The 15,969-nt window shown below is 28.6% G+C and overlaps 1 protein-coding gene across 2 annotated transcripts; it reads left to right on the top strand.

Moving 5' to 3' along the window:
• Nucleotides 1-3: 3 nt before the first annotated feature.
• LOC145187224 (DNA-directed RNA polymerase III subunit RPC3-like) lies at nucleotides 4-10,536 on the top strand. 2 transcript variants are annotated; one of them, XR_016449229.1, is made up of 16 exons: nucleotides 4-238; nucleotides 685-1,096; nucleotides 1,219-1,288; nucleotides 1,822-1,855; nucleotides 2,024-2,089; nucleotides 2,209-2,244; nucleotides 2,802-2,894; nucleotides 7,655-7,735; nucleotides 7,813-7,867; nucleotides 8,011-8,071; nucleotides 8,162-8,228; nucleotides 8,359-8,497; nucleotides 8,588-8,689; nucleotides 8,795-8,844; nucleotides 10,065-10,217; nucleotides 10,307-10,536. XR_016449229.1 is itself a non-coding variant. In XM_090076725.1 (16 exons), the coding sequence occupies exons 1-16, from the start codon at nucleotides 92-94 to the stop codon at nucleotides 10,374-10,376; spliced, it is 1,581 nt and encodes a 526-aa protein (XP_089932851.1). In that variant the 5' UTR covers nucleotides 4-91; the 3' UTR covers nucleotides 10,377-10,536. The 2 variants fall into 2 exon arrangements, 1 of the variants encoding a protein (XP_089932851.1); XM_090076725.1 differs by having other exon boundaries at nucleotides 8,414-8,497.
• Nucleotides 10,537-15,969: the final 5,433 nt, after the last annotated feature.

The raw sequence follows: 15,969 nt of genomic DNA, 5'->3' as shown, positions 1-15,969 counted from the left end.
TTGTGTTTTGATTTTTGTATTGGTTATTTTCACCCTGTGGATATGGTCCTTTAATGTAAAGTTTTAATTTTTTTTTCAGTATACTTAACTTATGTCTAAAGTACAATGTACACTTGCTTTACAAATTATAAATGAACATTTTGGTGATCTAGCAGAGCAAGTTGTTGCTTATCTCCTGCAAAATGGTCAGAGAAATTTAAAAGAAATTTGTCAAAATGTCAAAATCAGCAGAGATGAGGTTTATAATTTTTGTTTTTATCAAGCAAGTGAATAAATGTTGAATGAATTTATGCCATAAGTTAAAAACTTTTTTAAGAATCTATCTAATAAAAAACCCATTATTGGTTTCTGTCCCTCTGTAATTTAAATGAATTGTTTATAAGCATATGTTCATATATATGTGTTCATATATATGTTCATATATATGTTTCCTTGAGTATTAAACATTTTACCTTATAAGTTCTTGGAGGAGAAAGGACTCTCTGTAAATCCAGGAAAGTGACAAGTAGATTATTTTATGGTTGGTTTATTATGATTGGTTGATGAAAGGTTGACAGTGAAACTTCTTGTTTTTGTCTTTAATTCATTTTTTTTTTTTTTTCTACATTTCTTTTTTTAATTTTATTTACTTTTTTGCTATTTTAGCATAATAAATTTGCTATGATAACATGAAAAATTCTTTAGGTGAAGAAAGCCTTGGTCATATTAATTCAACACAACGTTATCAGTTTTAATAAGTATAAAAATAAAGTCACTGAATATCAATGTGAACTTCAAAACATCCTAAAACGCAGATCTTTTCAAAGATATGTATACTTTGCCAAATCAAAGTATGGTGATATTGCAGAATTGATAATTGAGACAATATTGCTTAGTGGATGTGATACGCTTAGTAGGGTTGTAAAACGAGTTACAGAGCGCTTAGAGGTAGATGAATCTGATGAACAGCGACCAGATCAGTCAGTTGTTATTCAGAGATGTAATGAGTTAATTTCTGCTCATTATTTAATGCGATATAAATGTTTAAGCTTTCAAAAAGATAAAGCAAATGAAAGTGAAGATATTAATCCAAAAGAGGCATTCCTGCTCCCACAAGGTAATGCTTTATAAACAAAAATCTTTAACTTTATATTACAGCATAAATTGATTTTTTTATGTTACATGTTTCATGTATGTTTACAGCTTCATATGTTAAAGTTTTATACTTGATATGTTAAGGCGTTGGAAAGAAACGCAGAGCCCAAAGCAAAACAGATGAACCATTGTTGAAGAAAAGGAAAATTGATAGGTTTTTTTTTTATCCGTTTTTTTTTCTTCATAGTAATACAGTAGCGCTTAAAAGTATCTTAATAATCATATTTTCCTGCATATAAATTGAGTTGAGTTCTTAAAATTTTTGCCAATTGTTTTTTAAGCTATTAGTAAGAGGTCACAGCTCAAAGAGCTCTGGCCAAAAAAAAAACAAAACAACAGAAAGAAAGCAAAAAATGTTACATTATTTAAAATGGTGTAATTTCTTTCAAACAGCACAACAAATAATTAGTGAAAATCTCAATAATTTAGCTTGATTTGTAGCGGGGGGGGGGGAGAGAAAATTCAAGAAAATGTGATTGTTAACATTCTTTTGAACAATGTTGTATAAGTTTCATTGTTATATATATATATATATATATATATATATATATATATATATATATATATATATATATATATATATATATGTATGTATGTATATAAGAAATATATAAAAATATATAAAACACATAGTAATGATTGAGCATTGAAAGTGTTAGACATTTTTTAGTATGAATTTCTTTATAGTGAAAAAGATCAGCAAAACAATGAAAATGATGAGGTTTGTATTTTTATTCATTTTATTTAAAAATTGTTAATTTGTTTCTTGGTAGAAAATAACTACTTTACCTGTTTTATTTGTTTTTTTTATAAATAGATTTCTGATAGTTAAATGTTTGTTAAGAAAAATCGGTGGAAAATATTTAAAACACTTGTGCTATGATTTCAGTATGAAGATGATGGTATATACTGGCATATAAACTTTGAAATGATGGATCAAGACTTTAATGACCAGGTATGTTAATTACTTTTCAATTTTATTTGTTTCTTGATTGGTTTAAAATTCTGCTGTAGTTATAAAATGAACATCAAAAGTAACTTCATGAATTTTAGGGCACTTTTTATAATTTTTAGCTTATAACACGTGCAGTTGTGGAAAGAGTTGATCAGGTACAAACTTTGTGTTCTGAGATTATATTAGGTCTTTCAAAAAGTCTTAAGAAGAAAGTAATTCATAAAAACGCAAAAAAAAAAAACTTTGTTGATGTCCAGCAAGGCGTGTGTCTGAATTTGCTTGTCCCTGAGAACCTACTTCTCATGCCTTATGTATAGAACTCATGTTCTTATTGACACGGAATGGTTGACCTGAATTTTGGTTATCTTGCAGACTTCCTGTAACAAATTTTGCAAGCCATTCATAAGAAGCCAATATTCTTAAGGAAGCATCAGGTTAAACTTTGTTTGTCTTACCTCATTTTTGCTTATATAGCTTAGCAGAAATTTCTAGAAATATAATTGGATTCTAACAATACTAAAAAAATAATCTGAAATAAGATTGGACCAAATTTCAGTTGGTTCTCCAAATACTTTTTGAAAGACCTAATATATTGAAATGTAAAGTTCTCTTGAAATGTAAAATTCCCTAACTAGCACAGTCATTTTTTTGTTTTAAAACTGTTTTAACATTGTAAGTTATTTTTCTAAGTTTAATATTTTAACTATAATAGAGTGCATCAAAGATAGTTGGCACATTGCTTAAAATGACTGAGTTGGAGCGAAATACTTCATCAAAAAACACTCGCAGCATATCCATTTTTGATGTATGATTTTTTCATGTTTTGTTTCTTTCATTATTTTATACTTTATTGTGTTCCGGTGAAATTACAGAATCTCTTTTTTTAACTTTAATGTTTATTACTTTATAAATCAGATTCATTTCAAAGATCATTCAGTAAGTCATATGATAGGTACTAAACTTCATATAGAGAAGAAGAGTCGTTTTTAAAATGTTTTTTTAGAGAGATCAAAACAGAGAGTTAACTTGCAAAATTAATTTGTGTTTTCTTTGAACAGAGAGACAAAAAGTGAAGGAGATAAACTGCTAATTGTGCAATGCATCAACAGATAAAAGTGAATGATGTAGAAATTAGAAATCAAAAAGTATCAGCAGTCAGATGGAAGGGTTGCATTAAATAAAGTTGCATAAATTAAGGTTGCATAATGCATTTGCAGAATTGTTTGATATCCAAACATTCAGTTGAAAGATTAAGTTGCAGTTTACTGTTTGCAAAGATTACTTCAGATTTCACTCTTCATAAAATAAAAGAAGAAAGTAGGAAGGTTGGGTTCTAATTTGAGTATAGCTAGGACTTCAATAGATTCAGTAGATGGCTTTCTTAAATGATTTACAAATATTTTTGATCTATTTGATAAGCAAAAACATCAGAAAGCCTTGAAAATCTGATATAAATAATGTAATAACTATGGCAAAGTTTCCTTTTATGCCTTTTGATAATAATCTTTTTGATGATAATCTTTTTGATGATAATCTTTTTTTGATGATAATAAAAGTTTTTGTAGGTGATAATAATGATAATAAATCATGATACGACATCATAATAAATCATGATACGACATCATAATAAATCATGATACGACATCATAATAAATCATGATTGGACATCATAATAAATCATGATACGACATCATAATAAATCATGATACGACATCATAATAAATCATGATACGACATCATAATAAATCATGATACGACATCATAATAAATCATGATACGACATCATAATAAATCATGATACAACATCATAATAAATCATGATACGACATCATAATAAATCATGATACGACATCATAATAAATCATGATACGACATCATAATAAATCATGATACGACATCATAATAAATCATGATACGACATCATAATAAATCATGATACGACATCATAATAAATCATGATACAACATCATAATAAATCATGATACGACATCATAATAAATCATGATACGACATCATAATAAATCATGATACGACATCATAATAAATCATGATACGACATCATAATAAATCATGATACGACATCATAATAAATCATGATTGGACATCATAATAAATCATGATACGACATCATAATAAATCATGATACGACATCATAATAAATCATGATACGACATCATAATAAATCATGATAAGACATCATAATAAATCATGATACAACATCATAATAAATCATGATACGACATCATAATAAATCATGATACGACATCATAATAAATCATGATACGACATCATAATAAATCATGATACGACATCATAATAAATCATGATACGACATCATAATAAATCATGATACAACATCATAATAAATCATGATACGACATCATAATAAATCATGATACAACATCATAATAAATCATGATTGGACATCATAATAAATCATGATATGACATCATAATAAATCATGATACGACATCATAATAAATCATGATACGACATCATAATAAATCATGATACGACATCATAATAAATCATGATACGACATCATAATAAATCATGATACGACATCATAATAAATCATGATACAACATCATAATAAATCATGATTGGACATCATAATAAATCATGATATGACATCATAATAAATCATGATACGACATCATAATAAATCATGATACGACATCATAATAAATCATGATACGACATCATAATAAATCATGATACGACATCATAATAAATCATGATACGACATCATAATAAATCATGATACAACATCATAATAAATCATGATTGGACATCATAATAAATCATGATACAACATCATAATAAATCATGATACGACATCATAATAAATCATGATACGACATCATAATAAATCATGATACGACATCATAATAAATCATGATACGACATCATAATAAATCATGATACGACATCATAATAAATCATGATACGACATCATAATAAATCATGATACGACATCATAATAAATCATGATTGGACATCATAATAAATCATGATACAACATCATAATAAATCATGATACGACATCATAATAAATCATGATACGACATCATAATAAATCATGATACGACATCATAATAAATCATGATACGACATCATAATAAATCATGATACGACATCATAATAAATCATGATACGACATCATAATAAATCATGATACGACATCATAATAAATCATGATACGACATCATAATAAATCATGATAAGACATCATAATAAATCATGATACAACATCATAATAAATCATGATACGACATCATAATAAATCATGATACGACATCATAATAAATCATGATACGACATCATAATAAATCATGATACGACATCATAATAAATCATGATACGACATCATAATAAATCATGATACGACATCATAATAAATCATGATTGGACATCATAATAAATCATGATACAACATCATAATAAATCATGATACGACATCATAATAAATCATGATACGACATCATAATAAATCATGATACGACATCATAATAAATCATGATACGACATCATAATAAATCATGATACGACATCATAATAAATCATGATACGACATCATAATAAATCATGATACGACATCATAATAAATCATGATACGACATCATAATAAATCATGATTGGACATCATAATAAATCATGATACAACATCATAATAAATCATGATACGACATCATAATAAATCATGATACGACATCATAATAAATCATGATACGACATCATAATAAATCATGATACGACATCATAATAAATCATGATACGACATCATAATAAATCATGATACGACATCATAATAAATCATGATTGGACATCATAATAAATCATGATACAACATCATAATAAATCATGATACGACATCATAATAAATCATGATACGACATCATAATAAATCATGATACGACATCATAATAAATCATGATACGACATCATAATAAATCATGATACGACATCATAATAAATCATGATACGACATCATAATAAATCATGATACGACATCATAATAAATCATGATACGACATCATAATAAATCATGATTGGACATCATAATAAATCATGATACAACATCATAATAAATCATGATACGACATCATAATAAATCATGATACGACATCATAATAAATCATGATACGACATCATAATAAATCATGATACGACATCATAATAAATCATGATACGACATCATAATAAATCATGATACGACATCATAATAAATCTCATAGAGAATACTCCCAAAGGATCTTTCAGATTTTTGCTATGGAAATTATAAGTACTTGATCAAAGACTTGAAATAACTGGTCAAAGATACACAAACCTGATCAAAGACTTGAAATAGCTGATCAAAGATACACAAACCTGATCAAAGACTTGAAGTAGCTGATCAAAGATACACAAACCTGATTTACTACAGTTTAAGTAGAAGAATGAGTGACATCCGCAGTTCATTGACAAAAAGTGACAGTGATGTCAAAATTGAAACATTTCAGGAGATAAAGAAATAAGTCACAGTCTTGTATTTGTGAATTTACTTAAATGGTTAAAAAACTTTTTTTTCGAATGATAAAAAAAAATGGTCCTATTCTTGTAAATTCTAGAATTTTAGTCGACGCAGATGAGAGTTTTCTTTAATTTATTTCAAAGCATTGATAAGCAAACAACTTCAGAAATGTTTGACAAAACTGGTGTTCCATAGTTTTGGGCTTATATAAATATGTTTCAGAACAAAATGGTAATTTTAAAAAAAAATTGACTTTGTCTGGAAAATGTAAAATTTTCAATAGCTTTTCAAATAAAATGTAAAAATTGACTATTTGGTCTAGATAGCCGCACTGTTAATTATATCTGCCTATGGTGTAATTGTATGAAAGAATTCAAAAACTATATTTCTCCTCAAATCTTGCATCTTGATAAACCTGCATAAACATTAAGAGATCAACTATCCTGCTGCTGAATTTATACATTTATTGTTATTGGTGCAATGTTTCTAAAGGTTGTAGTTTTTTTACATCCTGGTTTTAAGCCCTGACTTTAAGCCCTAACTTTAAGCCCTAACTTAAAAATATTTAATTTAAATAGAAGTCAAACTAAGTTAGATGTTCTTCAAACTTATGTCAAATGTTCAAACGATACCACAGGATAAACTGGATAAAGTAAAAATTAATTTTTATATGCAGTCTTTATTGAACCAAAGATAGTTTTTCTACAATCAGTGATATGATGTCTAAGAAAGTTTCTGGCTGTTAAAACCAAATTTCCTCCTCCTGGGTGAATCAGATTTTAAACAGCTGTTTTTAATTCTTCAAGTTATGAAAGCCTCTGCTACCAGTTAAGAATAAGCTGAAAAGTTTACATGCCTGTATATCATCACTCCCCCAACATAGCTTGGAATTGATAATAAAATTTTTAGTTTTGTAAAAATTAAAATAAAATTGTAAATTTTGTTATCAATTATTTTTAGTAGTTTAAGGCGTTCTGCTTATGACAATATGCATTCAAAGATCTAATGCTGTGCCAATCTTTTTTACTGTTTTTTTTTTTTTTTTTTTACAGTTGATGAAAAAGCTGCCAACTGTACCAAGACTTGATCAGCAAGAAGTACATCAGTACCTCTCCCTTCTTTCTGATGAAAAGGTGACTGAATTCTCACTTTGCTTCATGTGATTTTTTAAAATGAAGCCTTAAGCAAATTTTTTTTTATTTTTAAATAGACAGGGGGGTTTGTTAGTAAAACAGATGAAGCTGCAGGTGGTATGTATTGTGTCAGTATCTTTCTCATATAATGAAGAAAAGAAAATCTATTTTATATACTTTTTCAGAGAAATTCTTTTTTTGTGTTTAATACTATCCTATAACCAGTGTTCTTTTTTAAAGTATTTTTATGTTATTGATTTTCTTTAATAATAAAGATATACAAAATAGCTTAGAGATGATATGTCAATCAGTCTGCTCTACAATTGTTATGGAAAGGTTTCTTTTATCAAACTTTGCTTTCATTTTAAACTTGCCATTTTTTGTGTCTGCTTGAATGAATTTTCTTTCAATACAAAACACTATTAGATTCGGCTCTAAAGCCTGTCGCGTGTTCAGATTATTGATCCAAAAACGATTGCTAGAGCAAAAACAGGTATTTCTATATTCCTAATGCTTTTTAAGCAAACAGTCTGGTGTTCTGTTCAGTAATTCTTTAATGTTAATTTGTTTAATTACTGTTTCACTTTTTATGAACAATTTTCATGATCCTTTCAAAAATATAGGAGGATGAAAAGAGGGGGATTCAAGAAAAGAATATATTTCTTTGTTTGGATATAGATTGGCGAATTGGCAATGATTCCTTTTAAAGATGTAAAGGAACTTCTTTACAAACTTTTTGAAGAAAACTTTTTAGCTATTCAAGTAAGTTAAAACATTTTTTTCATAAAAAAAAAAAAATTCATTTGTGATTCAATAAAACAGCGTAAAAAGTTGGTAAAAAAATTTTTTTAGGAAGTTTCCAAGACAAAAGACTATGCCCCTTCGAGGTCAATTTATTTGTTTGGTGTTGACATGCCTCAAGTTTCAAGGTTACTTTTAAATCGCAGTTATCAGGTACTTGATGCTTAAATTTTCTTCCTTCCTCTCCTTCCTCCCCTTTTTTCTTATATATACTCCGTTGTTTTTATTTTCTTTTTATTACAGCTATTGCTTTTTTAGGCAATGGGAAACTTGATGTTGCGAAGGAAGTTTGAGATGGAAGAAAACAAGTTAATAGCTTTTATTCTTTATTTGAATTATTTCTGCAGTACTAAAAATTTTTCAGTGATTTCTGTTGCTTCAACAATTGTGCTGCAAGTTTTGCTTTTTGTTTTTTGTGCTGCAAGTTTTGCTTTTTATTCAAGTGAAACGAATTTTAACAGGTCTTTAAAACCAGGCTATAAATTTTTAATTCTCAGTGATTATCTTAGCGATAAGAACATTGTTAGGATTTAGAAGACAAAAGAAATATAGAGCAAAAAGTACTAAGTGCTTCTGGTACATGTTTGAGCCATATTTTGAGCTCTTTCACGTATTCATGTCGTAATTTTGCAAAAGAAAACATTTTTTGATCGATCGATTTTTTTTGCTTGTAACTCAAAGGAAATATTCACAGATTAAGATCATAGGACCCAAACAGTGTGTTTCAAACCTGTTCATTTAGACCCTCTAAAAACGAGCAAACACCACAATAGTCTGCTAATTTTTTATTTAGGGTTGATAAAGGAAAAATATATATATATATATATTCGTTTCTTTTTCAGTATATAACGTAACATTTCTGTAACGTTATATACTGGGAAAAAAATACTGGAGACCAATTAATCAAAGTTCAGTTTTCGGAAAAAAAAAAAAAAAAAAGCAATCCATTTCTTGCTGACATCTTCCTTCTCTATTCCCTTTTATCACCGTCACACGATGTATTATCAGATTGAAGTGCATCGCAGTCAGATGATTGGATGTCAAACAATTATATGGCGATAAGCCCAATGACAATTGAAATACTAAATTTGAAGTCGATTCGTCGAATATTTAATTTAGCCTTAAAAATTGATGAATTGATTTTGAAGCCTGTTTTTTTCTCTCCGCTAGTTCTTAAAAAAAAAAAAAAATGCTAATATTTCTTAGATTTTCAGGCTTCTTGCAAAAGAAAACTTATTTTTTTCGTTTTACGCGTCAATACCTTTTGCCAATTTGCAAAAAATCTTCCTCTTAAATGCGTTTGTTACTTTGAAATATGTGTGAAATATATTTAACAAATAAATATACGTTATTATTTATTACCTATTCTTAATTTTGAAACTCATATGACTTCTTCGAAACATTTCTTAAAAATACATCCGAGCTTGAATTGATTATGTAACAAATTTCTTACATAAGCAAGTATTCACATAACACATTTATTTACATAAGCAAGTATTCACGTAACAGATTTATTCCTTATTATTAGACGTTTACTAGAGAAGAACGAGAAAATTGATGGCATTTTAGCTGCGCTTTCAACGTCAAACGAACAAACAGAGCAAGTCGTTCAAGAACTCGAGGAGTTGATTACCCCGACAGAAAAAGACCAATTAGCAAAACTAAACCTAGATTTAGCGAGGTAGTTGATAAAGTGAACAAATTTCATCTGGAAGGTAATTTGTTATTTTGTTTCGAATGTTTGCTGCTTTTCTTTCTTCTTCGTTATAGATTGGAGCAGGGAGAAATTCAAGTAGCTGAAACAATATGCGTGCTGCAAAGCTACCTTCGCTTTCATTGAACTCTTCACCGGTTTCGACATGCAGAGAACTTTTGACTGTCAGGACATCGAGAAAACTTTAGGCTATCAGGACATCGATAAAACTTTTGACTATCAGAGGGAGGTGTTGTTGTATGTGTAACTGAAATTCTTTAGATAAGAAGAATTATCGTATTTGATAGATAAAGCTAATGCTAGCCTTCGAGTAATCAACAATAAATTATTCACTCAAAGGAATTTAAAATAAGCCTTCATAAAAACAGCTTCAAAACAGGTTAAGTTGCTCACTTGTTTTACAATGGTTTCTTAAGATAGATATTCGTTCTGTTACCAAGCCACTGTTGCGAAAATGTTCGCTAAACTGAATTCGTTGGATTTAAATTTCTTCGCTGTGCTCTGTTACTCCAGTTTAAATGAGTAGATGTAATGTAGATCTAGAAAAAAGAATTGTTTCGCAAAAAGAATTGGTGCATAGTATCAAGTAAATTACTCCTTGTGTTATGCATTTATGCGCTCTCACAAAATTTTACCTCCAACGGTATTTTTTTACATCATCAAATGACATCATCAAATGCCTTGAATGGTTCGATTAAAATAATCTCAATTCTTAACAATAAATTCCTAATGTAAATAAAAACGTTGTTTAAAGTTGTACTCAGGCCTGTATACAAGCCAAAAGAACTGATTTTGGTTATAAAGTGAAAACCAATAACTTTTGAAAACCGAAGATTTCTTTTTGGAACTGATTCATATCTTTCCTAATTGTTTAATTCAATATTCTATCCTTGAAAATTTCATTAAATTTACAGCGGTCAAATCTGCTGTGACGTCAATGATAATCTTTTATCATAAAAAAGTGAAATAAAAATTAAAACAAGAGAGATGAATGACTGGTATCTTCCTATTGAAATATTAATTGCACATGGTTGCTGCAGTAAAATATGAAATAGGAAAGTCAAATCATGAAAAACATTTAGACTCATTTAAATGACAAGAAAATACGGTAGGGCGGGGCAAGTTGGGCAAATAAAGTATTTCAAAAACTACGCATCAAATGGTCGTTGGACAGTGGTCAAGTGCATCTCGGGCACTTTTTCAATTTCGGACCAAAAAAGTAAAAAAAAAAATTTTTAGCCGATTTTCTCTTTGATCTTTGAGAAAAAATTTATCTGGCATCAAAAATTTTATCTGGCATCGTAAAAGTGTTGACATTTTACCCTTTTATTTGACTTTCGATTATTCTTGGCCATTTTTTCCTAAGTCTTAAATAATCTTAATCTGATTCGCATACTTAATGAACTCATTTAATTCATAATTTAAATTACATAATGTAACACAGACATTCCAGTGATTATAATCTATGGTGCGAATAATTATAACAAAGTTTTTGTGTGCCTAATCCCTCAGGAATATGGGATTATTTTCAGAATCAGGGTTGTGGGACTATAAAAGTCATGATTATGCGAAACATTAAGTTTAATCTTTGTCAAATGTAACGTAATCTGTGTCCAAAATTGAAGAAAATATGTTTTTGACAGTTTTTGACCTTTTTTTTTTTCTTTCAAAAAATTCCCACTCAGTTCTTTGCTAGACAATGTTGGCATATTATTTGGAGGTGCATCCATTTTCAAACCGTCAACATTTAGAATTATATATATATTAGTCATTTACTAATTAAAAACATATTGAAAAACAGTGAGCTTGAAATTTTGTTGTTTATAAGTTGAATACCGCTTTCTAAGTTAACTAAATAAAAAATAATGACTAAGCACAACATTCAAATTAAATGTAATCCAAGGTATACAAAGAAATATTTCACTTATAAAATCATACTTCATCACTTCATAAATTTCTTTTGTAAAAAATTTTAAATTTATGGATTTACCCTTGAAACATGTGTCCGGTACCACCCAATCAGACCTCATTTACAAATAGCTATTTAAGTAAAAATATTTAAAGAATAACAAAAGAGAAAATTTTTTTTTTATTTTTATAAATTAAATTTGATCACAATTTAATAAAAACTTAAAGGTATGAATAAAAATTAGATACAGTAATTAACAAATCAAATATGATGCATCGTTCTTCTGATGGTACTAAACTATATTTAGCACTCACAACCGATTGCTCTGAAGTATTGGGACAGATATTTTGCAAATGCCACAGTTTTGTTAAACGAATTTTTTGTAGTGCTTAAGATAACTTCTTTAGTTTCAGCAATAAGCATCAGGGGGTTACTCGCCGTCTGGGTCAACCCACCTCTCCCTAAGTTAAAAAGTTTATAAACAAGAATTTTAATTTAATTTTGAACTTGAATTACATGTTATTTCTTTGCTATGTTTATTATGATGGTATTGCATATTTTATATTTTTATATATACTATATATAATTTAAATAGAGAGTTATATATTATTTCACTTATTTTTGGTATATAATAGTAATGCGTTTGTATTTTTTCACTTATTAGTATTGGTATATATATATATATATATATATATATATATATATATATATATATATATATATATATATATATATATATATATATATATATATATATATATATGTATATGTATATTACAGAATATATAATTATAAAAGAAAAACATCAAATGGTGGTTTTACAAGTCAGTTGTTTAAGAATTCAACATCAAGAGAATGTCAACAAGATACATTCAAAAAATAAACTCTGGTTGTTACTCATTCATGAGTTACTTAAAACCTACGTTAATTTTTTCCCAAGAGCAAGAATGCTCCTTAAAAAATTATTTATTGCAAATGGCATCAGTATTTTATGGATATACTCCTAAAGATGTTTTTTTTTTTGGTTTTCTGCTTTATATTTACAATATAAGTCTATATACAAAGTATTTCATCTTAAATATTAGCCGTAAATTACATAATATTTAAAGAAATTACATTTAGTTTTCACAGCATTTTCAGTTTTATTTTCGTTTATTATAAATAAACTGTTTTTCTAATGTTCATAATTTGCTTCTCTCAGTGTTGTTAGAAGAACAGAGAGAAATTTTAGTAGGATAGAGTTGAAAAAAGAAAAAAAGGGTAGTATTAAAGATGAAGATAAAGTAACAAGACAAGATTAAAGACTAAGAGAAAAAGATCAGAAAGTTTTATATAAACTAATTAAATCAATGATTGTTTAAAAAAAAAAAAAAAAAATGTTCATGAGCGAACGGTTATACGTTTACTTTAAGTTTACCATGATCCAGTTGGCACAAGATACTGTAACAGAAGAGCTCACTAAAGATGTTTAGAGTGTTCTTTTCCGCATGATGGTTATACTTTATAGAGTTTATTACCGCTGATGGCACTATTTTCCTAATTCTATGCACCAAGTGGCAACGACTGCTCCACAGCTCACCCAATATAATCTGAGTAAGTGTTAATAGCAGCGGTGACACTGAGTGCCACTCTGACAAGTGTGGTATGTAGAGTAGGAAAAGAGTTTGCCGGCTTTATTATTCTACTCGGCACAAAAGATTTGTAAACGTGCATAAAATATTCCCATATTTCAATCGAGAGTGGACAATGCGCAAAAATATGGATAGCGTCTTCGACTTCGTCGTACATTTTGAAATGTTTTTTACTGTTTGTTGCTGAGAGTTCCTCGTGAGTAGCGTCGCTGTCGGTAGACTGTTGTGAAGAAAGCGGTACACCACGTTTAGCATCGGTCCATATGCGTAGGAATTTTATGCCGTTGATGATTTGGTACAATAGGTATAGCTTGTTTTAAAAACGACTTCCTCTCGTGTTAATATTTGTGGGCACCACTGGATGGCTACTTATAATAATCCTACGGTATCACCTGAAGATTTAATTAATTTTTTTACTTCTTCGTATATCGATTATATTTTTCAGTTGCAATCTGGTCTGTAGGTACTCCTCGTCAAATATACATGCGTGCTCAGCCAATGAATTTATATATTTTGCTTCGTCCTTTTTTGCTTCAAAATTGGGCTTTTCATCTAGAACATGATAGAAATAGAAAAGTTAGATGAAGGTGTCTCTATGAATGATATAATCGACAATGAGGACTTTTTCCTCTCTTGGTGAACATATAATCTTTAGTGAACATAAAGTCGTTCACTAAATTTATATGTGAGTATGAAACAACCGAAAAATACTTTTGTTTACTTTTTTTGGAGACCCAGGTGTAGGGAACCTAGATTAGCTTATGACATAGCTAAATTTATTTCCTGAAGTTTTATATTATCATAAAACGAAAGGTTCGGTAGTGCTATGAAGCGCAAGAATTCTTAAAACTGGCCGATTGGTACGATTATGAGGTACAGATAACGGGTGGTTATGAATTTTGCCAGTAAATTGATAATTTTCGAGAGTAATTTAGATAGTGTAAATCTTTATCGTGGTAATATTGGTGCTCCATTAGATCGCAGGATTGATTGTAAGTATAATGTAAAATTATATGATGGCCATAATGCAAAATATATCAATTATCAGTTTGATCGTAATGTAATTGAATTATCATACAATGATTTTGTTAGATTTGTAAAAGAAGATTTCGAAAGATTAACTACAAATTAAAACAAATGTGTTTATTTATTATGTACCCAACACATCAATATCTTTAAACTCTATATAAGCATAAATTTGATATCTGAACTTATCGCTTGCGTTATCTCTGAGACACCATACAACTGGTCAAATTAATCTCATAAGATCATTTTTTGAATACTCTTCAATTGATGATCATTGTATGTGTTCTAGTGCCTGTTATACGACAATATAATTCTAAATTCCTCGGGGTGATATACGTGTGTTCAAAAGGCGCATTAGCGGCATTAGTAGTGCCATTCGAATAAAGTTGGTTCCAACAAGGTCCTAAAATTTAAGAATTTAAAAATTTCAAATACTATACAATATCTGGTTAAATGATTATCATTTAATATATCCTTACATTTAAATGAAATCTCTTTGCGTAGATTCGTTTAGCATGTTAGTGTATATATCCTTCGTAGAAAAGGACATTAGTGGTAAACACATTTTTTGCGAGACGTTCGTAGATTGGGACTCCAAACTTTCGTCTTCGCTTATCGATGAATCTTCGTCTTGTAATACAATGAGCACATTTTTTAAAACGTTTTTTAAGGCTCTGATAATAATAATTTGCCCAGTTGTACGTTACTGGTTTTCGTACTTTTTTTAGTCATAAACGTATTTCATCTGTAAACGCATTTCATTTGTAAAACGCATTTCATTTGTAAAACGCATTTCATTTGTAAAGATGTGAATATGGAAAATTTATTTATAAATTTCTTGATCTGCTACATTTTTTTGCAAAATACTTGCATGCCTTTTTTTTCATTTTAAACTGTTGTACTTCACTAAACCATGTGAGTATGTCACCACTTAAAATACCTTCTTCTGAAGATGATTTCAGATTACATTAATTAGTAAAGCCGATATATAATAACTAAAGACCTAGTCATTGATAATAGCTTTAAAACCTATAATCAAAAAGTGTTTGTGAAACATACTACAACCTGTAAATTTTAATCACCATTCCTATTAAAACTCAAGCCAGGCTCACTACCTAATCAAATCTTCCTACAAAAGATTTTTTGTCGACAG

This window comes from Hydra viridissima, unplaced genomic scaffold (genome assembly GCF_058129835.1).
Source record: "Hydra viridissima isolate aposymbiotic clone 2 unplaced genomic scaffold, HvirCarnegie_v1 scaffold_1, whole genome shotgun sequence".
Taxonomy (NCBI): Eukaryota; Metazoa; Cnidaria; class Hydrozoa; order Anthoathecata; family Hydridae; genus Hydra; species Hydra viridissima.
The sequence above is the reverse complement of the archived record's forward strand: the minus strand, read 5'-3'. Positions and strand labels throughout refer to the sequence as shown.